The sequence below is a fragment of the Anolis sagrei genome, chromosome 5 (genome assembly GCF_037176765.1).
Source record: "Anolis sagrei isolate rAnoSag1 chromosome 5, rAnoSag1.mat, whole genome shotgun sequence".
Taxonomy (NCBI): domain Eukaryota; kingdom Metazoa; phylum Chordata; class Lepidosauria; order Squamata; family Dactyloidae; genus Anolis; species Anolis sagrei.
This window is the reverse complement of record NC_090025.1, coordinates 127993949-128019678: the sequence shown is the minus strand read 5'-3', so window position 1 is coordinate 128019678 and position 25730 is coordinate 127993949. Positions and strand designations below refer to the sequence as shown.

General features: G+C 38.0%; 1 protein-coding gene across 11 annotated transcripts in view; it reads right to left on the bottom strand.

Annotated features, from left to right (window-relative positions):
• Positions 1-25730, bottom strand: part of CADPS2 (calcium dependent secretion activator 2) — a 326390-nt gene that overhangs the window by 243861 nt on the left and 56799 nt on the right. For all 11 annotated transcript variants that reach the window (XM_060777737.2, XM_060777739.2, XM_060777738.2 and 8 more), the window contains exon 2: positions 19226-19339. In XM_060777737.2, coding sequence (XP_060633720.2) covers positions 19226-19339 — 114 coding nt within the window. The remainder of the gene's footprint in view (positions 1-19225; positions 19340-25730) is intronic.

Below are 25730 nucleotides of genomic sequence, written 5' to 3'. Positions count from 1 at the left end.
ACATGGTGAGAAGATCCCACGCTACAAACATATTGAAAATTCAATATGCCACACTTCTATCTTATTAAAGAGGTTTTAGCATCTTCTCTCCACAACCCACCCTGTCCTATCCCATCAAAGCATACATTCTGGCTGGTAACAAAATACACACACTGCATATTTGAATATTGATTTAAAATTTGTTGTTTAAATCTGCTTCCTTTGTGCCACCTTTCCTTTTCCTGCCTTGGAGTGGTTGGGCAGAAGACAAATTTGGATCTAGTAGGTAAAAAGATTGACAGGGATTTCTGACTCCATGATTCTCCTAGCTATAACTATAAAAATCCATTATAATCCCAAATTTTCCTGCCAACATTAAAACTGCTTGTAGTAATCTTGCATCTGTGTAGAAGAACTGGGAGCTGCACTTTCTGGTTCTCAAAATGTAAAATGACCAATGGAATGGCCTTGGATTTGACTCTGGATGATGTGATTTTAATAATTGTTTTAATGTTTTTTTTAGTTTTAATGCATATGTTTATTTTTATTACATTTATGTATTTATGTATATGTATGGCATCGAATTGCACCTTTTGTGAGCCACCCTGAGTCCCCCTGCTGGGATGAGAAGGGTGGGATATAAATGTAGTAAATAAATTAATAATATCCTAGGTTCAGACTTATTAAAATCCAAATGTGTATCTTTAGCCTTAGTCTTTGGTTAAACTAATTATGTATTTTTAATCAATGTTCATGTTTTTAGTTGTGTTACATGTTTATTTGCAGCTGTATTTTAATCTGTGTTTTCTGTCTCAATCCATAGGGGGATACAGATAAGAAATAGCAACAACAACAAGAGGTGTAAGTGATGGTAGAAAGAAAAAAATACAACATACACAGAAGCAATGGAAGAAGAAGAGAGCTGGAGAAAAACAATGCTTGGAACTGACTGATTTTGCTTCCCTTTCCTCTCTACATTGGAACAAATGCAGCTGCTAGTGTAGAGCTCTGCACATAATGCAACCTACAAAAAAACTGCCCTACTAATGTCCAATGATAACTATAGAATATTTTAATGGGAAGCCAGACAACTGGGGCCCCTTTCACACAGCCCTATATCCAAGAATATCAAGGCAGAAAATCCCACAATATCTGCTTTGAATTGGGTTATCTGAGTCCACACTCAGATACTATGGGATTTCCTGCCTTGATATTCTGAGATATAGGGCTGCGTGGAAGAAACCTAAGACGAAAATAATATTATGCCCCAGAATACATTACTGAAAGGTCCTGCATCGACTTTTTATTTTCATTTCCTTACCATTTTAACAAAACATTACTGTTGCACACTGGCAGGGGAAATGTTAACACTACATAGAACACTTTGTTCACGCAATCATCTACCTTTCCACTCCCCCATTCCCTGCTTTTTAGAGCACTCAAGAACATAAATGAAAGACAAATTGGAGGACAATGCTGTGCTTTATTTTGAACAGCATAAAGGTTGAATGGGCAAATAACAACATGCCATTTTAAAAAACTTTCATGTGCAGAATGACCATCCCTGATTTTGAATCCCAAAATCCAAAATATTCCAAATTTCAAATTGTGTACATTTCAATGAAGACAAAGTTTGTTCCATACACACCATTACTTAAAATGTTGCATATAATATTGCCTGCAGGCTATGTGCATATCAAAAAAGAGTGAATTTTTGTTAAGATTTGGGTCCCATCTCCAAGGAATCTTATTATGCACATACAGGCAGACTGAGTAGCATTTTGCTTTTAAAATGAGGTGCCCCTATACAGACATTCCTCAAGTTATGAGCAAGATCGGTTCTGTAGGTTTGTTCTTAAGTTCAATATGTTTGTAAGTCAGAACAGGTGCAATTTTTAAGTATAACTCCAGCCAAAAATATGTATTTTATGGGGTATTGTGTGCTTTCTGGGCTGTATGGAGAGGATCTGATGATGTCAGCCACAGATGCAGGTGAAAAGTCAGGAGGAAATGCTGCTAGAACACAGTCATACAGCCCAGAAACTACACAACCCCTCAGTGATTTCAGCTGTGAAAGCCTTTGATAATACATGTATTTTTTAGCTTTGGCTAGTATAGGGAGGCCGTGACAGACTTTGTATTTCTAGGTGCAAAGATTACTGCAGATGCAGACTGTGGCCAGGAAATCAGAAGACACTTACTTCTTGGGAGGAGAGCAATGTCCAGTCTCGATAAAATAGTAAAGAGTAGAGACATCACACTGGCAACAAAGATCCGCCTAGTCAAAGCCATGGTATTCCCTGTAGTAACCTACGGATGTGAGAGCTGGACCTTAGGGAAGGCTGAGCAAAGGAAGACAGATGCTTTTGAACTGTGGTGTTGGAGGAAAGTTCTGAGAGTGCCTTGGACTGCGAGAAGATCCAACCAGTCCATCCTTCAGGAAATAAATCTGCTCATTGGAGGGAAGGATACTAGAGACAAAGCTGAAGTACTTTGGCCACATCATGAGGAGACAGCAAAGCCTAGAGAAGACAATTATGCTGGGGAAAGTGGAAGGTAAAAGGAAGAGGGGCCGACCAAGGGCAAGATGGATGGATGGCATCCTTGAAGTGACTGGACTGACCTTGAAGATGTGGGGGTGGTGACGGCCGACAGGGAGCTCTGGCGTGGGCTGGTCCATAAGGTCACGAAGAGTTGGAGACGACTGAACGAATGAACAACAACAAGTATAGGGAAGGGTTAGCACCCCTGTGGTGTTTGTTTTGCTGTCCATGTCCCTGTTCAGAAGATTTTACCTCATTTTCTGCCCCTGTGACAATTGCATTATGAAAAAGTAGCTTGTGTTGAGACACCTTTTCCCCATGGTAACTCTTTCAAGAGTGAATTTCCCTTCCTAGGGATAGATTTCTCTAACTTCCTGTTATCTCACCACCATTCTTAGCTTTGAGTAGTGTGTAAGTCAGATGTTTGTAACTCAGGGACTGCTTGTATATATAAATACAGTCATTTTGAAATCTAAAAAAATAAAATCCATAATACTTCTGGTCAAAAGCATTTTGGATAAGGATATTCAACCTATATGAGTGGTTAGCAAGAGGAAATAAGTTAAAAAGTGTGCCACTTGATAACAAGGGAAAATACAAGTTAAAAGCCTGTTCCAATAGACTAATTTCTACTTTTCTTATTTAGATGTTAGGAGTTGTAGTTTGGTGAGCCACCACCACTTCTTGGCAGGAAAGGCTGAAGACCTTGTAAAACTGCAACTGCCTTGATTCCACAGTACTGAACTATGGTGATTAAAGTGGTGTCAAACTGCATTAACTCTACAGTGCAGATGCATCCTTACTTTCAGTGTTGCCTTTAGAGATTCATTCGGACCAATAAAGAGTTATTTGCAGGAAAGTGTTATTTGCAGGAAATCTACTCATGTGACATTCTTTTCCAATGGCCGGCACATTGAATATTGAGATATTGACAAACCTAGAAATCTTGATTTCTTCATTGTCTGGATTGTCTGGACTGTTTGAAAATGCTTGGGAATTAATACACACGTGTTTGGATAGGTCTCTAAATTCACATGCACATTAATGATGTCCCTAAATACTTGATTATGTTAAGATTTTGGACTTTATTAAGACAACTAAATTGCACAACAAAAGCAAACTATAAATCTCACATTTTAAAACATGTTTTCTGTCAGCCGAGAATATGAACCAATTGACAGGACTGCCATATAGGCCTTTCCTATGTTTTTGATTTCTTGGTGCATTAATAAGGAGTTTTCCTGTTTAAAATGCTTGGCAACAATATGCATATGTTTGTAATCTGCCAGAGAGCCACTTGGTTTGAATGTTGGACTATGACTCTGGAAATCAAGGTTAAAAACTCTCATTTGGTCATGAAGACCCACTCAGACCCCTTTTATGCTGCCATATAATCCAGATTATCAAAGCAAATAATCCACATTATCTGCTTTGTATTGGAGTATCTAAGTCTACACTGCCATGCAATCCAGTTCAAAGCAGATAACCTGTATTTTATACAGCGGGGTAGAAGGGGCTTAAGTGACCTTCAGAAAGTGACATTCTCCCAGTAGCAGAGGAAGGCAAAGGCAAACTCACTCTGAACAAATCTTCCCAAAATAGGTTCACCTTAAGGTCACCATAAATAAAAATAATGACTTGGAAGGCACACAAGAATGACAAGCTGTTATCTCTCTTCACCATCTCTGCTTGCAAGCTGTCTCCACCCAAAAAACTGCTATGATATTCATGCTTCGGTTTAGTCAAAAAAGAAAAAAAATGCCACCATCCTACCCTGTAGCTCAGAAAAGACTGAGTGTTTAGACAAGAGAAGATGACAAAGGGCTCAAACAACTCATAGCTAAATAGCACAGCTTCCAATACAACAGGAAGGACGATTCGGGAAATGTATCAATATCTGAAGAAGGGGATCAGCTCAACTCTCTCATACTAGGATTTTTTAAAAAATCTTTGAACTGTGAGTTGTGGGGGGATAGCCTGACTCCAGTGAGAATGGGAATGTGCTGCATGTGCCCATGCCCAAAGAAGTGTTTGTGTGTGAAGATAATGTGTTCTACCAAGCACTCAGGGACAGAAAATATGATATAGGATGAAAGTAAAAGAAAACCAGATGAAATGTTTACTTGTATTATTATGGGCAAGTTTCCAATCTGAAGCAATTCCAGTTTCATTCCAATGGAAGAAATGTTGATTTCTTCCCAAGAGATCCAATCTACAGACAACCAGACCATGCTAGTTCTGCTTTGCTGCATCATGACTCATCAGTAAATTGCAATTTTGTACCAATAAATTACAGTGCTTGGCACACAAAAATATTCCATGAAAAAATACGCAGATTGGCACATTTTGGCCTGGCCAATTTTAGAAGAAAAAAATGAACATAGAAGAAACAAAAATCTGGAGACACTATTTACATTAGGCTTGTGCAATCCAGCTAAACTGCAATTGGTTTTAGTGTCCCGAATCTAGGACAAAAAACTTGTTTTCTATCTGGGGGAGGGGCACTTACCAGGCTCCCCTTCCTGTAATTTTAGCCATTGTTTGTCCTTATATCCTTCATTAAGACCTAAATTAAAAGCATTTCTCTCCTGGGCCTGCACAATGCCACGCACTCTTTCCAAGGCATTTTAAGAAGGCTTCTTAAAGCTGTTTCTACACTAGAGAAGAGGCGCTGGGGCAGGAGCACATGCTTTCTCTCCCAGGCCTGCACTACACCACACACTCTTTCCAAGGAATTTAAAGAGGCTTCCCACTTCCAGTTAAGAAAGAGTGATGACTTAAAGCTATCCTACCCTGGGCTTCCTTAAAAAAGCCCTCCCTTTTCCTTCAAGTGGCTGCCTCCTTCTCGCACTCCACTTGTAACCAAAAGCAGCTGGTAACTGACAGCTACTGTTCTGTTGGGGTTAAAAAAAAACATAGAGGCTGAGCCCTTGCCATTACAACCATCCAAACAAGCCAGACCAGCTGGATTAGCCAAAGGGAACCGGCCAAAACAAATGCGTGCACAAGTCTAAATTAAATTTCTTTAGATGACCACACAGTAGAATACCTAAACTGTATGTCTAGTTCTTTGTAGATTATCTGATACAAAGTTGTTCTGGGTGAGAAAATCTCCATCTCAGTGTATGAACATCAACTCAGATAGCTGAAAATGTCTTCATTTCCATGCATCTAGACAATCCTAGCTCAATTCATAAGACTTACTGGCAAATGTCTTATGAATTGAGCAGATTGCTTGGTTTTATACTGATAGTAATGTTTTTTAAAATGTTTTAATGTATTTAATTTTAATGTACTTTAAATGTATATCTGTGAGCCGCCTTGTGTCCCCTCTGGGGTAGAGAAAGGCAGGATATAAATACAGTAAATAAATAAATAAATATTTAATGTGTCAAGGAACATTAACTGAAAAACCACACAGTTTCTAGGCTTTGTTTTGCTAAATATTTCTTCCATCATCATAACCATGGGCAACAGCAAAATATAAGTCTAAAGGAGATATCACAGATGTACGGCCCTTCATTTGTTTGAAATTCATATCTTTTGCTCCCTTACTCTATTATTCACGCTGGCTGGGATATCTGGGAACTAAATCTAAAATATCTTGAAGGCCCAAATTTTCCCACACCAGCAATAGGCAGAGTATGTGCAGCCCTTCCAGGTGTTTTGCAATAGTCCTCCAGATTTTGTTGCAACTATGTCTCCCATGAAGAACTGGCTGTCCACCCTAGCAGAGAAATAGTGTCAAAGCAAGTTTTTATTTTCATTTTGCACAAGGTTGATTGATTCAAAACAAAAATTTGTAATTTGCATAATGGCTTTTCAGAATACATTCTGAATATTAAATTCATTCAGATTTAGTAATCACCCAGCTGTACTTCAGACAACAATTCTGCATGGGAAAGATTAACAAATATTTAGGCTTTTGTTAATCTCTTCAGTTTTTAGTATGCAAAATGGAAACTTTTATAAATTAGACCATTTGTCTGCATCTCACTTATGTGTCAGGGATTAATATAGCTTTAATAGTAACTTTGAGATAGATTACTCATAATAATTTCTCTCTTAAGAGCCATTTACATTTGGAAATATATTACATATTTATTGTTCTAATACTGAGTATGCACAAAAAAGATTCTATTAGAAAGTTCTCTCAAAATAAAACTCTGTCCCTAATTTAACCAATTTCCACCTTTTTTGCTATCAATATAGATTTTCCTCTTATGGACTCTGCCATGTGCAGAAAACTGAGGAAAAGGGGAGAAAGAACATTAACGATCTGAAAGCCATGAGAACCTGGATAGCACGTAGGTTTGCCAAAAATACTTTCTAAAAATTAATGAGGTGAAGAATTTGAAAAAGAACAAAATAGATACTAGGACCTATACTTGTAATTCATTTTGGACCTTTTAATTCCACTTAGCAAAATAATTAACACCCTGCCTTCACTAAAGGTTGTAAAATTTATATTATTCTTATTCTTATCACTACTGCTATCATTACTGCCATCTTTGTTATAATCTTCCCTTTCTCCAAAACCATCACTCAAGGTGGCTACAAATGCAAACAAATAGGACAGTATTAAACACTCAAAAGATCAACATTACCATAACAGAATTAAAATAATAGCAAAACTAAAAGCAAGCCAAGTTTCTTTTCAAATCAAAGTGCATCCCAACATCACACTAACAGACATCAAGAGAACAAGAGAGCATAATAGATTTCAAATGCCATATGATTCTTCTTAACTCCTGGATTGCTCAGCCACAGGGCACAGAGAACTGATATATTTGGTTCGGTGACAGCAGACCAGACTGAAAGGAGACATTTTTCCCTTGGGAGTCATCTTTTGTGAATTCACAGTGAGCTGAAAGATGCTCCTATTCATGATATGCATAACTCCAAGTATTAAGAAACAAACAGAACATCTACACGTTATCCATGAATAAGGAAGAGGGCTGCATTCCTTCTAAGATAAGAACAACTCACTTGTTTGTAAAAAAAACAAAAACAAAAAACAAACCAACATTTTTTTTGCATTGACTAGCAGCAGCTTTGAGCTTCAGGTGGGCCCTTACCAGCTATACCTGGAGATAATGAGAATTGACCCTGAAACCTGCATACAAATCATGTAGCTTAATTTATGGTTCCTCTTGAATTTGCATTTCATCTTTACCCCAGCCCCAGTAATCAAGGTGGCATACAAAAATCAAAACAGCTACAGATAAAAGTTCACATCAGTAAAACGTTTTAAAAATGGTAGAAAAAATGAAATAAACCATCAATAGAATTAAAAACAATTTTAATACATATTGGTAAAAAGGCAAGAAATGGGAACAATACAGCACATTGTTAAAAACTCTTACTCCAAAGGAATGTCCAATATAATAAAATATAGGTTGAATACTCCTTGTCTGAAATAGGACCAGAGGTGTTTTAGATTTTAGATTTTTTTCAGATTTTGGAATATCTGTATTTGCATACACATATGTAATGAGATATCTTGGAGGTAAGACTGAAATCTAAGCATGAAGTTGATTTGTGTTTCTAGGCATTGCCTGGAAAAAAATATACACAATATGTTGGATAAATATTTGTGCACATCGAATCATGAGAAAGTGAAGGTGTCACTATTTCAGCCACCCATGTGAACAGTTTTGGTTTGGGGAGTATTTCAAATTTTGGAAATCTGGATAAGTGATTCTCAACCTCTATTATGCTGTTATAAGTATACTATGTATTAAGACAGTCTTGTCTTTCAAGAAAGGAAGCTTCAGAGGCTCAGAGCGAACACCTGTCCTTTTCCATGTTTCCAGGAGACATATCTATGGGAGCAGGTGGGACAAAATGAGGGCCTCCCCTGAATATCCCCAAGTTTGTTAGGGTTATATGGGAAAAGGAATGCCTTGCTCCATTATATTTTACACATGTAGTTGTTGCCACAAAGTTTAATGTGCTGAAGGTAAGTAGATAACTTATAGATCATTGTTTCCAAAATCTGTGCTGAGGTGCAATCTAACACTGCAGACCTGTGTAAAATGTGCAGGGTTTGACATTCCAAGGTGTCCAGGTTGGGCTTGATCCCAGATATCTTATTATCTTTTTTCAGAAACTAACTACTGGTTGATCTAGGTTGTTCCTTCTGTCCTTGTCATAGATTTAATGACTAAGTCTAAAGAAAGGCAACATGCTTACTAGGTAAAGCAAACCTAATCAAAGAAACAACTCTGAAAATTAACTGTGGAAAATTAATAATAAAGAGCTAGTGAATGCTTGGGAACTTTGTCTTCAAAGACAAAAATGCCTTTTCTGACAGAGAAAGACATATTTTTTCACAATTTGCAAGACTGCAGTAGCTAGTCTGTAAATTAGTCATTTCTTCGATTGAAGAGCACAGTGTCAGATGATAATACCAGCAGTATCACCTTTTAGCCTTTTCTTAAATTGAATTGCTAGAGACAAATCTCTCTTTTAGTCTCTCTGTCTTTTGCCATAGCCTAGGTCCCACGTTCAACTCCTGTTTGTAATGGAGACTCTGAGACTCTTCAAATATTGCTTTGATGGTTGTGCATCTTGGTGACCAACATTCCTCAATATTGGGACTTTCCCAAATGTAAGGGTCTCACTTCTCAGCTGCATGCCTGCCTTGACATTTCTTTCATTTCTCTTGTGATATGGTTATTTCAGTTTGATGCTCTGGCAAAAAACAAAAACATAACAAGCTACAAATAGAAGTGCTTGCACGGTGTATGAACTTTAGATTGTTTTGAAGCATGGTGGTAAAGTCGTTTAATGGTACAAAAGCAATCCCAAAAGAAAGGCTAGAGTCTAGCAAAATATTGTATTTGTATGGTACACAGCTGAGCAGTCCACTTTATCTATCAATCCAGCTTGTTCCAGCAGATCTCTCTTCAGGGCCATAGGGATTGCCAAACCCAACATATTTAAGCTCCAAGGCAATTCGCTTTGGACACTTCAGTTTAGAATCTCGTGAGTAAAATTTATATCAATGAATTAGAGATCTCAGGCAGAGTGCATAACACATTAGTAATCTGAGTTCAAAACTTCCTCCCAAGAAAACTAGTGAAACATAACACTAAAGGTCTTGCACATATTATGAAAACACTAGAGTTAAACTAAGCATGCTATCATTTGGGTAATCAAAAGGTTTATTGAAGACTAAATGTATTGCTGATGATGAATTATTGCTGTTACATGCTTTCAAGCTCAAGGGCATGCTATTTGTTTGTAAAAGTCAGAGTGGTGTCATGGTCTGAATGTTTGGCTACAGAGCCTGAATCTCTGTTCAGTCACAAAAACCCAGTGGCCCTAACCAAACCATACTCTCTCAGCCTCAGAGAAAGGAAAGGGCAAACCCATCCTGAACAAATCTTGCCAAGAAAACCCTGTTATAGGCTCCTCTTAGATCTCTTTAAGTCTTAAACAACTTGGAAGCAAACAACATCAATTTATTGAAAATATTTATTCAGAAATTTTCCATTGCCTTTTTTAGAGGCAGAGTGAGTTTGACTCATCTAAGGTTACCCAGTGGGTTTCAATGGCTGAGCAGGAATTTGGCACCAAGTCTACTGGAGTCCTATTCCAACACTGTGGAGAGCCAGGATTGTACCATCCTGGCTCTCCACAGCATTCTCACAAATAAGCACTCGAATACTACTTGAAGATTATTTTGAAGATCTAGGGAGCCATTTCCAAAATACATGGGGCTGCTGCAGCCTTGGCAAAAATATTTCTAGATTTTTTTTAAAATAAACTATTTTGATAGTGATGGTGGTATAAGTAGTAATAGTACAACAAAGGAGCTTATTTCAGAGAAGACCTATATGACACAGAATATGCTGAAAGAACTATTTACACAAGTTTAGGAAAAGGAATGTGTGTGAAATAGTTGGATTCTATAAAACAGTTCATATGATGCTGAGCTGTTATCTAAAGGAACACTGGCACAAAATGGAAGCAGTAGGAAAAACATCGCAAAAAATGAGTTGTCAAATTTTTAAGAACACACAGAAATCTAAAAAGGATATACTGTTTTTGCTGTTCATTAGATCAAGGCTATTGTCCCCTTTTACTAAATACAGAAGGAAGACTCCTTTTCCAGATAACACCATAGTGATAAAATGGAAAACATAAGATATATTTCAAGGGTGAAGAATGCCTATCCAGAAAAAAATGAGCCATTGAGTTGTAAAATTTTAATTGAAACTGTTCATATAAAATGTAATTAAAAGTGTTTTTGAAATTAAAGCTGAGATTAGATTGTCCCAAGGCCAATGCTGCAATTCTAATGCTGGATGGTTTACAAGAAATAGTAATATATATGTTCCCATATGTGATGGAGTTCTAATGCATGGAAATAGTAAAGTTATGTTTGATGGGTGCTTTGTGCATGCACAGCTACTATTTCCTCTGAAAAAAAGAAAAGGAAAATTCTCACTGCCAAAACACACTTTGGTCCTTCAAATGTTAGCCACCCCAAAAAACATTCAAGATGGCATTGGGCCACCCCCCCCCACCCCCAAAAGCCTGAAAAATAAAGAAAAACTACCAGTCTGCCATTAGGACTTTCCAGAGGCCTCTTGGCTAATAGAAATGACACATGGGGGGTGGAGACACCAAGATTTTTTTTGTTGGGCTGGGTTATCAATACATACATCAACTATACAGTATATTCCCTGTATCCATAGAAAATACATCCCTTTAAACAATCTACAATAAACCCTATGTTATTTGGGCGGGAAGCATACTACATAATTGCACTGAAGGATCTAGAGAGACCCACCAATACTTCTGGGGGTGGGGGAATATTTTCTTGAGCATAGGTGAAACAATGGCTATCACATCTATGTCCATAATAGTCACATTCAGCCCTTCAGACATGCAATCAGGCCTAATATTTCTTTACTTGCCTTCAGACAGGGTCAACTTCACCATCATAATACTGAACGATTCCACTATCTGAAACGCAATTTGAGTTATAATTCACTTTCATTACTATAGCTCACTACAGCTAAGAATACCACATAAGATACAATTTTAACTTGCAATGCTCAGAGAGACTTGAGACTTGGTCCATATTTGAATTATATTCTTCAGAAGATATTAGGAGCAGCTCATAGCCTGCAAAAGCTCAAAGGGCTACATTTAGATAGCTTTAACTATACTAGCGGACTGGTAGATAAAAGCAGCATAAGAATTAAACTTGATAGGTATATCATTAGGAGAAATATTTCAGTCACAGTAGTCTGCAAAACAAGGTGAGTTTATGCAGTATAGAAATAAATTATGCTTAATTCAGCCAGCAAAGCTTGTAGAAAAACAGTGTCACGCTAATGGGACCCTTGTTGGCCCATTAAGACGCACTCTCAGAGGTATAATTTTGAATGTCATTGACATTTCAGTTTGCAATACGCAGCTGCTGTAGGCACACTTTCTCTAATAAACTGTTCATTTTCAACATGCTCAGCTCTTAATGAGGAGCTAATGAAATGTTGATTACTTATGTGAGTATTAGCAAAATTATTAGTATAGCTGCAACATACTGTTTGTGAAGTCATGAAGGCAGTCACTTTAAATTCTTTCCTTTTTTTGCAGAATACTTTGGCAAAGTCTTCACGTAGCCTGCAAAAAGGATTTCCAACAAAGATTGGTCCTCCTAATTCAATAATCCAATTTAAAAGATGAGTTGTCAAGATTCTTTCAATTTTTGCCAGCTTAGCCCATGCAAGAGCTATAACTGTCATCAAAGTCTGAGAACCAGACATATTTGCCATTATGGACGTCACATTGCTAGGTATGGCACCTGGAGCCCTGTGAGATGTTTAAATTTCTATGCTGCAGGGCAACACTGCACTGAGACACAAATGTAGGCGTTAACAATGCCTTCATAGTGAATTTCCACATAGAAAAGATTTCAAGAATCATGTTGGGTCATTATGTGCTATGTAGCACTGTGTTGTGTTGTACTGGATTCCAGCCTGACTCCCCAAGGCCTATTTCCCAGTCAGCGGCCACTGGGATCAATAGGGGTCTGTTCCTCAGTCAATTGAAAGGCAGCTGCCTGATGTTCCCACCTCCTCCGATTAATGATCTCTGATGTGATAGGGGGGAAAGGATCCCCATCACAAATATCCTTCATGGCAGAGATCATTCATGGGGTAGGTGGGACCATCAGGCAACTGTTTCCAGATCAACAGAAGAATGGACCTCTGTCAATTCCAGTGCCTACTTGCTGCTAAGTGGGTACTGGGTGACTTTTAAGGTCCTATAGGTTATGTATTTGCAGCTGCCCAACTGGATTCCAGTCAATTTATCTCATTCAAACAGGGGTACATACATCAATAAAGCATTACATATATATGCCATAGGGGCACAGAAAGTAAAACAAACATGTTACAACTTACAAAAGCCTTTTGTCTCACCCTGGTCTTTCCACAGATATATAAACCCCTTTTTTCCCAGCTCCAGCAGACCTCACCTCTGAGGAAGCTTGCCATAGATGCAGGCGAAACGTCAGGAGAAATGCCTCTAGAACATGGCCATATAGCCCGAAAAAACCCACAAGAACTGAGTGATTCCGGCCATGAAAGCCTTCGACAATACATTCAATAAAGTATTGTTTATATTACATACATTTGATGGTATACAGGCAGTCCCCAAATTACAAACATCCAACTTATAAACAACTCATAGTTAAGAACGGGGCTGAAACTACAGTAAGTGAGAGAAATCTTCCTTTCAGAAGGGAAATTCACTCCTGAAAAAGTTATCATGGGGAAAAAGGTGTCTCAACTGAAACTTTATCAACAATTCTTGTTTCTACAACAAGCCAAATTGTTCAAAATCCAGTTATCACAGGGACAGGAAGTGTGCTGACATCTTCTGAACAGGAGCACAGACAGCAAAACATGTTTGTTTTACTGTCTGTGCCCCTATGACATATGTACATGCATATGAATATGTATGCATGGTTGGAGTTACACTTAAAAACATACCTGTTTTGACCTACAAATTTGACCTACATACAAATTCAACATAAGAACAAACCTACAAAACCTATCTTGTTCATAACAAGGGGACTGCCTGTACTTTAAAACTGTAAATATATATGCCAAAATAATATGAAAATATAGCCCTAAGATACAAATATTTGTGCCATCTACTTGGTCTTAGAGACAGCTCCTAACCCACCCATGTTCTATAGTAACGAATGAAAACAATGGGAGAGATAATCATTATGATTACCAAATGGAATGTGTTGATCCCTCTGATGTACTCATCCTGGCTTCTCTCCAAATTATCTATCCAATCTCCATTGTTATCCCCATTGGTGCTGTTGCTTTGTGCCTTTAAGTCATTTCCAATGTATGTAAAACCTAAACCAAACCTATCATGAAATTTTCTTGACAAGATTCTGAGGATGTCACTTGGCCAGCATCACCCAGTGTATTTCCATGGCTGAAAAGAGATTTGAACACTAGTTTCCCATAGTCCTTGCTAAAGACTAAAACCACATCACAGTGGCTCTCACCCCCATATTTTCATTAACTAATATTACCATCGTGCATTCATATGGTTAAAGAGTTAGTTATCTTTACAGAAAAAAACCCCACATCTTCATTGAGGGAAACTGTCAGTGTCTATCAAAAATGTGCTGCACAACATCAGTGATCTTTCCCTATTATCTATTTTAAACAAAAGAACACAAATTCCTTTTGTTCCCTCTCACTTTGAAGAGATTAAGCAGTAAGGAGAGAGGGAATATTTAAAACATTTATCTTCTCCACTTTAAAACATCCACATGTTCAAACAAGTCCACACTGGTTTAGAGTGCAAATGCCTTTGTTCTCTCCCAAAACAGCCTGTTTCTTTAAAGAAGCAGAATAAGCATCAGAAGGAACAGACATTTAGATTCCATTAAACACTTAGGGAAAGAAAAGGAAAGAACCTGTCCACCAGATCGACTATTTAAAATTAGTGAAAGGGAAGAATGAGTCCACCAGATAGATAGAAAGAAAAGTTGTATAATCTGACAAAACAATGCCTATTAAGTAGGCACACATTAGCCTGGCAAAATTCCTTCTAGGGTAATAAAGCCAGTCAAAGAAAGAACAATCTACATGGAAAGCACTGAACTAGACAAGGTGCTTGTGTTTGCAAAAAGAAAAAAAATAAACTGGGAAATTAAGGGGAAGTTTCTAGTAGGAAGGGGCAAAGCAGACAGTGGAACCAATTCCTTTATGAGGTCATTATTACTAACGAAATAGTGGTGTTCCAGCCATAGTGATTCCCAATGTAAGCAGACCAAGTAATTAATTTCTCCAGTTGTCATGTTTTAAGACATGTCACAGTGAAAAATGGACTTAAAGAAACAGCTTCAGACTACATTTAGTTTCCCTGCTCAGTGAGGCCCTAATGCAGTCATCAAATGGGAACACTATGTAATAGAACAATTGTTTCGACAGCTTTACAACTATTTCTTTAAACTCTAAGGAGAATACAAGCTTGTAAAGAGACTGATTTCCCAGTTTGCCCTTTCGCTGAAGCACCGTAGTGGAAAATGTAAATTGAACAGAGCTCTTTTATGCATTCTCCCACTCTCTTCACCCAATATCAAATTCTATTACTGTCAGAGTTCCTTAGTCACCATCTAAGGACATAATTTGTTCTCCATTGGATTCTAGAGAAGAATTATGAACAGCAGTAGCCCTAGATTATATACATTTTACACTTCACTGCTTGTTATTTCTTTATGGATTTCAGACACAGATCTACTGACTTCTATTTAGAATCACTTTTAAAGTGGTTTCAGAAGAGGCCGTAATGACATCATGACTCTAGTTCTTTCAGTAAAATCTACCCATGTAATCCAATACTTGTAACCTTCCCTTGGGTTTCTATCACTTACTTCATCTTTTTACTTATCACAGAAAATTCAACAAGAAAAAGGAACAGTTGTATGGTTCCTTCTAAATTCTAATGTGAGGAATGTAATAGGTTGCAGATCTTTTTTTAAAAAGTGAGGCATCATTTACCCACCTCAGTGGAATACTCTTACAATACTATTACAATGCAGTCTGAGCCCTGCCACATACAAAATGAAGGACCTTCTTGTCACAACACCAGAGGCACTCCAAGTGGCCAGCTACTGGTCAAAGGAGATTTAGTATAATGCCAAGTTTTTTAATTTTGTGCTTTTTAAATAAATTACAACTGCATCCTCGGTGCACTTCTGATACGATTAATAAATAGCAGAATACTCTTAGATAGCAGAATACTCTTAGATTATATCTCCACTGTAGATTTAATGTAGTTTGACGCCACTTTAGCTGCCATGGCTCAATGCCATTTTTTATCATGTCAGAAGCGACTTGAGAAACTGCATATCACTTCTGGTGTGAGAGAATTGGCCGTCTGCAAGGATGTTGCCCAGAAGACGCCCGGATGTGTTACCATCCTGTGGGAGGCTTCCCTCATGTCCCTGTATAGGAAGGTGGAGGTGACAGACAGGAGATCACCTCATCTCGTGGATTCGAACTGCTAACCTTCAGGTCAGCCGTTTAGCTGGCATAAGGGTTTAACACATTGCGTCACCACAGCTCCTCCCACTCAATTCCATGAAATCCTTGGATCTGTAGTTTGGTGAAGCCCAGCACTATTTAGCAGAGAAAGTGAAAGACCTAATAAAGCTACATCTCCCATAGTTCTGGAGCACTGAGCTGTGGCAGTTAAAGTGGTGTCAAACTGCATCAATTCTACAGTGTAGATCCATACTCAGACAGATCTCAATATAAATGTTTCAACAGTTATTATTGCCTTTAAATAACTGGGTATTTTAACAAAGTGCAATGAATTATCTGTGTGCAGGAGGATAACATGCATATTAAATGCATAATTTTAAATTTGGGCTGGGAAAACTTGCATGTTTTAGATTAGAATTCCCACAATCTATGGTCATTGCCAAGCTGGTTGAGGACAGAAGAATTCAAGTCCAAAACACTTAGAAGACCAAAGATTTCCCATCCCAGTTTACATTATTTTACATTATAATTTAGTGTATTTGAATCTCCCATATATCTAAGACATATGCATTATAGACCATTTGTCTCAAATCTTTCATTTGTTCTGTTCCCACACTAGGTTGCTCAAGACAGGGATATTTTTCTGTGCCACAACATACTTCCTATCCTAACCAAACGTGATGTTAATTTTAAGTTGATGTCTCTTTTTTAAAATTCTGCTCTTGGTCCTGCCCTTTCTTTGGTTGGTATGCTATCTAACTAAAATCACCTAGTTGTTCCATCACTTTTATTTGGATTATAGCCAAGATCAATGACATGTCCAAGAGCATGGTACTGCTCCTCTTTCAAGTGTGCCATTGCATAACTAAATGACTGCTCTAAGCACAGTCTCTTTTCTGTTGATAATTAGTGCTTCGGTCCAGCTCTGCTGGGTAATGGGAGCCTTACTACAATTTGTTGCAAATCTGCTTAGTAGAACTATCATACAGTGAATAGATTTAGCAGTTGGGGACCATTCTTCAGGTATTTGGCCAGTTTTTGTTGTTCACTGATTTCTAAATTCAACAGGCAGTCGAAACATTCCATGCTTCAGTATGTGCCCATATTACAAAAGAAACAGAACAAATGTTCCCATTAGGGAAATATAACTTTCTGTATAACACCATAACAACAACCCGTTATATATAATGGCTATTCAGACCATGGACAGCTCCATAATATGGTTGAGAAGTCCTAGTAGGCTCTTGATAATGTGTTTCTTCTGTGGCAAGTCTGAAGTATGAGATGGCATAGGGAAAACAGGAATTTATTTCTCTCTCCTTGCCCTTAGGTGATATTCAGGCAGAGATATGTGCCTTCCCTGAAGCCCAACTATTTCATTGTATGATCAGAAAATGTGAGAAATGTCAGGGAATAATGCACGAGCAAAGAAGCAAAGGTGCACAAGCCAATTACTCCCAGGATCCACTGGGGCCATTCCCAACCACCACTGTTCATGAAAAAATATATCATAAAACACTTTATTTTTATTCTAACACTTAGAAAAGTGCATGGGGATGCTGAAACATGTTTAGAAGTGATTCACCACATCCAGAAGCTTTTGAAAGCAAAATTTACGACATTTCATCTCCCAACCAAATAGTAATCGAGAGAGGGGTCAAAAAGCCTACAATGGCTTGAAGAGCTACAAGCTTCCCATTCTTGGTGTAAAGCAGGCAAGCCAGGTGTCAGGTATGTGTTTAATTTCCCACTCTTGGGATTTGGGGGGGGGGGGGGCAAAATGTCTGAAGGTTCAATCCCAGATTTCAAAACTTGTTATTTTTAAGGTGAGTTGTGTCCTGGTGGCTTCCCAGAGTAGCAATTCATCTTTCTTGGGGAGTTGAGTCCAAGGCCACTCAGATATTTTTTAAAATGCCAATGCTCTGGTCCCTATTAATGTAATGGTGTAGTGCAGAAGTGGATGCAGCAGCCATCTCTAGCTGCCAGATGAGCCAAGAGCTGTAGGTAACACACTATTCATGGTACTTCTACTCACAAGGTGAAATGACAAGAATCCATGTGTAATGCTTCACATGAATCCATGCCTCTCACCATATCACTGATCCTTGTGCCTCTCTGAAGCTTTATCTGTGCAATAGCTAAAAAGAAAGAAATGTGCCATGCAGTGTGCAAGTATGGGTAGTTTGGACTTTACCTGCACAAATCTGACCCAAGATTCCCTTCATGCTAAAGCTATAGGAGCTAAGGCTATTAGAAGCACTAAGCTGGTGCTGACCGTGGCCTTTACCAGGGAGGACTAAAGTACTGTGCCAGCAAGCATGAGGAAGGGAGATTATTGTTAGGGATGTTGTTTTGGTTCCTTTGGCAGATGATTTATACTATATAGTGTGTGTGTGTGGGGGGGGGGGTGTCCCTGTTTGTTTTGCCTTGGGACCAAGTGCTGAGTTTAAATAACACTGGTGACAAGGCTTGAGCTAGGCGACAGAGTTGGAAAAGTGGAACTACCTACAGAAAAGAGGTGGTACTCACAGATGGACAGGTAGACCTTCATAATAGATAATCACATCAGTCTCTGAGTGACATACAAATTAGTGATATTATTAGTAGAAGATTTTGCAGAGGGGAATGTGCATGAGATGCATGAATGTGTGCTCTTATGCATTACGAAGGAGAACATTTTCATCAGAAATTATCATTGTTTGGACCTATTCTTATTGATTTCACAGGAGTTGCCAAATGCAGCTCATCACAAGATGAGGATTCACCAAAAAAAAAACCATTCTGAAGAATTATTTATTTCATCTGTTGTTTGGATACATTAATACTGTTGCAGGTTTATCTATAGATATAGCTGGTTAACTTAGATGCGACAAAACCAACAGGGCTGTATTTCTGAGCATCAGTTCCAGAAATAATGCTTTCTTTATTCTGTTCCCCGCTACCGCACTGAAAAATTATCTTTCAAATTACAGAAATATGTAGGGGAGGACTTAATCAAGCAATATAGACAGTACATATAAACTTTTATATTTTAAAATGTTATTTCACTTGTCTCCCCTTCCTGATAGTTGGTACTTCCATAACATGGATTTTTACATATATGTACACACCCTTCCCACAAAAACCTTTAAGATGAAACCAGGCAAGACATGTCTTACTTACCTCATAATAACTACGGACAGCATTACAAAATGCTTCATCAGCCACAATTTGAGTTTCTCCATTCAAAAAGGCCAGGAAGCGCTCCTTCACAACCTGTAGCTGTTGCTTGTTCAGCTGGAAAGAGACGAAGAATGGAGTTAGCAAGCATTTCTTTATTACAGCACGAAGCATCCTTAAAAGCTGTCCTGCACAGTTTTCTTCACCAACGTTGTCATATTTTCTGGTCATTATTAGCAGCCAACCTGATTTATTCTGTTCCTATCCACAGTTTCAATGTCTTGTTGTCACAGAATAAAATTCCCATAATTCTAACTTGTATTATAGCAAACCAAGATACAGAGGGTTCCTAACTTGTGTACAGGAATGTATTGAACGTATACAGTGATATCTCACAAACACAAAGATGTTTAGACTGAACATATTGCTCTGAAGTATGTACACTTTAAACAAAAAAAGAGGCCTACTGTGTAAGAAGACTGACATTTTATTACATGAATGGCAAGAACAGAGCAAACAAGATGCATTACAAAAGTGTTATGAAATAGAAAATAAGAAAGAAGCAGATTTTCAAGAAACAAAGGATGGCTCATATCTCTTCCCCAACATACTATTAAGATAAAGAATGTCTTAGTCTTGTCTAAAGTGGCACAAGTGCCCACAAAATGAAGTGTTCTCATATCAGGATCTTCTTTCCCCTTCTCCAAAATGTAGTATGGATGAGGAATTAGTACAGCTTTTTTTGCCCATGAAATGCTCATTTTACCTGACAATTAGTAGGAATGATGGCATAGCTATGGCACTTAGTGTGCATTGTTTTAGAATTTCTCCATGCTACCTTGCAACTTTTCTGAAGTAAATGACCCAAACAGCTGCCTCTGAGGATGGCGGCACTCTTTTTAAACCAGCTGACAAATCTGGTCTGTAATTTCTGTCTTGCAGAGTGTTACACCATGGAACTGGTCATTAAACTATTTGTCCCGACACTCACCGCATCATAAATAAATCAATGACGAATAATGCTAAGCCTTCTGTCCATTGCCTGCAAAGCATGAATAACTGCTGAATAATTTTAATAGACACGACAAAATATTTATCCTTCTTTTGAAAACCAAAAGGCACTGTTTGCTAATGGAAGCTCATTAGTTTCTCACACTCATATTATGCTAAGTAGATTCATTGTTCTCAGAATCACTTAAGATTAGACACTGTCACCTGCTCCATTTAATGTGAGGCTATAAATCAAGGGAACATTAGTTGAAGAGCTAGGAAGTATTTGTACATCAGTGGTATTTATAAACAGTTTTGTAATGAAGCAAAATGGTCTGTGTAATTTTTTTCTCCTACTAGCCTACGAGCCTCCTGCTAAATATGAAGACATGCCAGTAGAATGAAGACATGCCAGTAACTGGCATATTTTTCTTTTTTGGTTTATTTGGTCTATTTATTTATTTCACACCTTTCTTTCCAGGTAGGTAAACAAGGTGGTTCGTAACATATTAAAATGTCATACTCTCCAACATTTCACAAATGAAATCTGGGACATGTGGTGAAGCAATATTAGTGTATAGTCAAGACATTAGAAGTTATATTAGTGAGGAAGACCTCACAAGCTAGGTCTTCCTCCATAGGCAAAATCTGCTTTTGCCTATGGCGGACAAGACTCTCTCCATCCTGCTGAGTGAATTAAAATATAAAGGGGGGAAGTGGGAAGAAATGGTAGAACTGGGACATTTTCAAACCAGCTGAAATAATGGGGTAACAGATGATTAAATAGAATTGTCTCTGCCAAATTGAGATAGTTTGGGGGTATAAAACATGCCAAGTAAACACAATAAATTGAAAATGGGCAGGTTACCTATAACCGTGTTTCTTTGAGTGGTCCTCTGTGAATTCATTCACACATATGGATTGGAGTTTACTGTACCTGTGCAGGCTCTAACAGAATCTTCCCATGATGTGATTTTTTAAATTTTGGTGGTAACCCCGCCCACTCTTCCCCAGGGCATAAAGGGGGTTCTGGCTCCGCACTCCCCAGTTCTTGAGCTGCAGTAGCAGCTAGAAAGAAGGCAGTTTGCAGGACCACTGAAAGAAACATGGTTACAGCTAAGCATCCTGTCCTCCTTCATTGTCTCTGTGAATGTATATATATGGAGATTAGAAAGCTACAGTTATGGAACACATGTCAAAGTGACACCGATTACATGAACCAAGGAGGCAATTATTGTACATATCAATAAACAGTCGTACATAAAATGAGGTGTAAGTGACATCACAACTATCACTTGAATAAGGCAAGAGAATGAAAGTGCAAATGTTTTTAAAAACATTTTATGCAATGCTTTTGATACAAAATTAATACATAAACAAAAGTGCAAATAAGACATTACAAATTCATTCTGACAGAGCAGAAGGCACATTAGTGTAGAGCTGACTGAGAGAAAATAAGTTTACATAGATGAAGGGGCGGAGTAATAATATGCAGATACGAAAGGAGAGATAATCTCCCTTCTCAAGCAGGGGTAGGATGGACCATTACCATTTGGAACCCCTTTAAAAGTGATCCTCATTGAAGAGGTAGAGGGCAGTGTGATCGATCGAGTTGATTGGACTGAAGCCATCAAGCTCGATGTCGAGGGAGACCTGGCTGGTGTCGGGCGGTGGGGTGGGCCTGTGCTGAGACTTGCCTGTCTTAATGGCTTTGACATGTGAGACATATTTGAAGTGGCGGAGGACCCTGAAGGGGCCACCGAAGGTGCTGAAGCCGGGGTTACAGTGGAGGTTGAAGGGGCCAAGGCCTGTTGATAAAGCAGGGCTTTCAGCCTGGTTGCTTTATTCTTCCTTGCTTTGGCCATGAATTTTTGGCAATGGTTGCACGAGCCCATCACATGGCTCTTTCCATGGCTAAGGAGGTATTTGGTGTGGCCATCAGAATTCAGTATCTTTGACATGCACCGGGTGCAGCGTTTGAAGTGGGTCATACACATCCTTTGTGAGCAAAGTTCCAAGAAGAGCTGTGGCAGCAGAAGAAAAAAAAGGAAGTGGGGAATGCAGAGCAAGGGCCCCTTTTATGCCTTGGAGAAGAGTGGGCAGGGTTATTGCCAAATTTTAAAAAATCACAGCTTGGGAAGATTCCGTTAGAGCCTGCCCAGGTGTAGTAAACTCCAATCCATATGTGTGAATTGACAGAGAAATACATTTATATATTGGTTGAATACATCTCTTAACACACTACTGTAAAACATCACATTAATGAAAAAAAAGTTGAGCATCTCCAAGTAGACCCAGTTAGTTGCTGAAGGCCTATGTGAATACAAAGACAAATGCTGAAGAGGGTGTTCAATTGTTATTGCCAAGAAAAGTACAGCCATAGGAACTGTCTGTGAGATTCTTATGCATAAGAAGAATAGTTAAGGAGCTTATCCACAGCAGCAAACATTATCAAAACGCTGTGAATGATACTGATAAAACTGCAACTATAGTCTGACCTTGGAAACCCATCCAATTTTGAAAGGGTTGTGAAGGCCACCAAGTAACTTACCACCTGAATAATATGGAAAAATTGTGTCCACTTCTTAAATAAATTGTAAAATAAAACAGACTACAACAATATAGACAATCATGTCTTGCTCAGTATTGTATGGTCGCTTAAGCTATGCTCTTTGAAACTGTGTAATTCTGTTGCTATGGAGTAAAGATGCATCCCTCCATGCATTGCTTATATAGTTTCACAATGCTTACTGGTTATATGTTTCCATTAACAGTGTTGTTGCTGTTACTGAAGTTGCTGGTGTTATTATCAATTGAGAAATTACAGTGCAGCCCTCATATCTGCAAGGGGGTATGTTCCAAAAACCCCATGGATACCTGAACCCATGGATAATAGTGAATTCTATAATTTTGAATATACTTGGGCATAGAATCAAATTGGAGAAGCCAGAAAAGCTCACAAACACTCCCATGGAGTGGGAATATATTTGGAGCATGGGTAAGTGAAACCATAAACATTGAAACTATGCATAAGATGGTCAAAGTGCATTACAGTCCACAAACTAAAAAAAAACTCATATGGAACAGGACATACATTGAAATACATTAAAATACATTCAATTCATCTCTTACATTGTCCTTCATGCTGCTGCACCATGCTCCATTGTCAGTTTTGAGGCGACAGTAAGATAGTCAGGCTAAATTTTACATGATTTGCTAGTGACCTATAGTATATTTATGCTATTATTTACTTTTCCAGACGCAATTAGTGTTTTTTAAAAATAATATTTAAACTACTGCCAGCCTTCCACATTCACTGGGGTTAGGGGAACAGGACCCTAGTGCTAATGGAAAAAACCAAGAACAAAAAAGGACTATTTTTTTTTAACTCAGGGGAAAGACCTCTCTAGGAATCGTAGTAGAAGATCTAAAATTCCTAGAGAGAATATACGTATCAAATCTGCAAAATGTGGTGGTGGTGGTGGTGGGGGGGGGGGGCTGACTATATAAGAAAAATAAACTACCTCGAGATTTCAAAACTATAACTGGAACAGGTTACTTTTTAAAGTATTTTTTTAAACTCTGGGTGGGGCTAACTTTATGCAGGATGAACATGCTTCTCACATCTTAATAATCTTCAGAAATTCCAAACTCAGATAAATGTTCAGGTAAAATCTTCATTTAGCATCTCCAAGGTTCAGAAAAGAACTTACAAACTTACTCCTAACAAAGGAAGTACACAAAATTTGCCTTCATCTTTATCTAGGTTGTTATAATATACAAGTTATAATATACAGACATGTGTAAGGTTATTCTTCTGTATGTTTAGTGTAGTTTAGTCCAGTGTGTCACAAGCTATTTGACAAATATAACTTAGGTCCAGGATATTTGAACGACCACAGCTCCCTATTGAACTTGTTCCAGTTTATGACCATCTGGAGAGGGCCTTCTCTCTGTCCTACCACTCGCTCTAAGGTTACTCCCAGACTTTGGAACTCTCTCTCAAGAAAAACCAGGATGGCCTTCTCCTTGCTTATCTTTTGCAGACAGGTAAACACATTTCTTTGCCTGGAGGCATTTCGGGGAAGGTGAGTGGCACACTGCTGAGAGGTTGCAGATGGGATTTTGTGGGGGGTGGCCACCTTGAGTCCCCACGGGGAGAAATAAATGTAAAAATAATATTTTTTAAATTTAATGGTGATTCTCCTAGTTCATTTTCATTTTTCTGTTATATTCCCAAAAATCACTCGCAGATTACCAATATAACATCTTTCATACTAAACATAATTATGTTATCAGTACATTATGGTTCTTAAATGACATTTCATTCTCTTTTTAATTTAAAAAAGTCCTGTAAAAAAGAAAAAAAATCAAAAGTAAAGTCGAAGGGTATTTTATTGTATTGATTTGAAAGAAACCCAGAAGGCCAACATTAGTTTTCTAATTCCCAAATGGAGGTGCATAGGAGTTTTTTTTTTGGATGAGAAAAATGTAACTATTTTTTCTGTTCTATAAAACTACTTCCTTGAAATCTGACATCATTTACCAAAACAAATAGAAATGAAACAATGGGAAAGGATCTGCACAAAGAGTTTGAAATGTACACTGAGTAATGACTTGAAAGAAATTTTTGATAAGCTGATGTACAGATGGTATCTGACACCAGAAAGGATCTTAAAGATGTATAAAAAATAGTTGTAGTGATTGTTGGAGATGTGGAGAAACAGTGTGCATTTTTTACTATATGTGACAATTGTGTAAAAGGGCCCAGAAATACTGGGCACAAATACATATGATTTTAAAAGAAACTGTTAAATTTCAATTTGAAATGAAACCTGAACTCTATCTTCCTGGGATGTTTACTGATGAACTTGATAGAAAAGGTTACTGCTATACATGACAATGGCAGCAAGACCTAGCTATGCTCAAAGATGGAAAGATGCTTCGCTTATGAAAATAAGTAAATTTGGAGAAATGGATGAAGCTACTATTTTAATGAAGAAGAGATCTCTAATTTTAAGAAAGACTAGGGCCCATTTATTGTGTTCCTGTAGCAAAGATGGGGCCAGACCTCCATCACTGTTTTTTTTTTAATACTAGAAGAGTGTTATTATGTGGGGGAAAAGATGTATCAATGGTTCTTTTTCATTTAATGGGTATAGAATATTGAGAGACTATAACGATCAGACAGAGACAGAGATAGAGAAGCCCTTAGATAATGTAGATTGTATGTAGTTATAGCTAATGCTTTCTGACACTTTGAATGTAGTAGTGTTTTCTTTTATTCTAGAAAAAGTATTTTAAACTTTATTCTTGTTAGTTACTTAGTACATTAACAAACCCCAGATGGTGCAATGGGTTAAAGCCTTGTGCGGCAGGACTGAAGGCCAACAGATCGTAGGCTTGAATCTGGAGAGAGTGTGGATTCTTTAAAAAAGAAATTTGACATCCTGTTATTTCTCACATTCTTCTAAGTTATTTCTTACATGACTCTCCAGTGTAAAGTAATAGAAAAGCA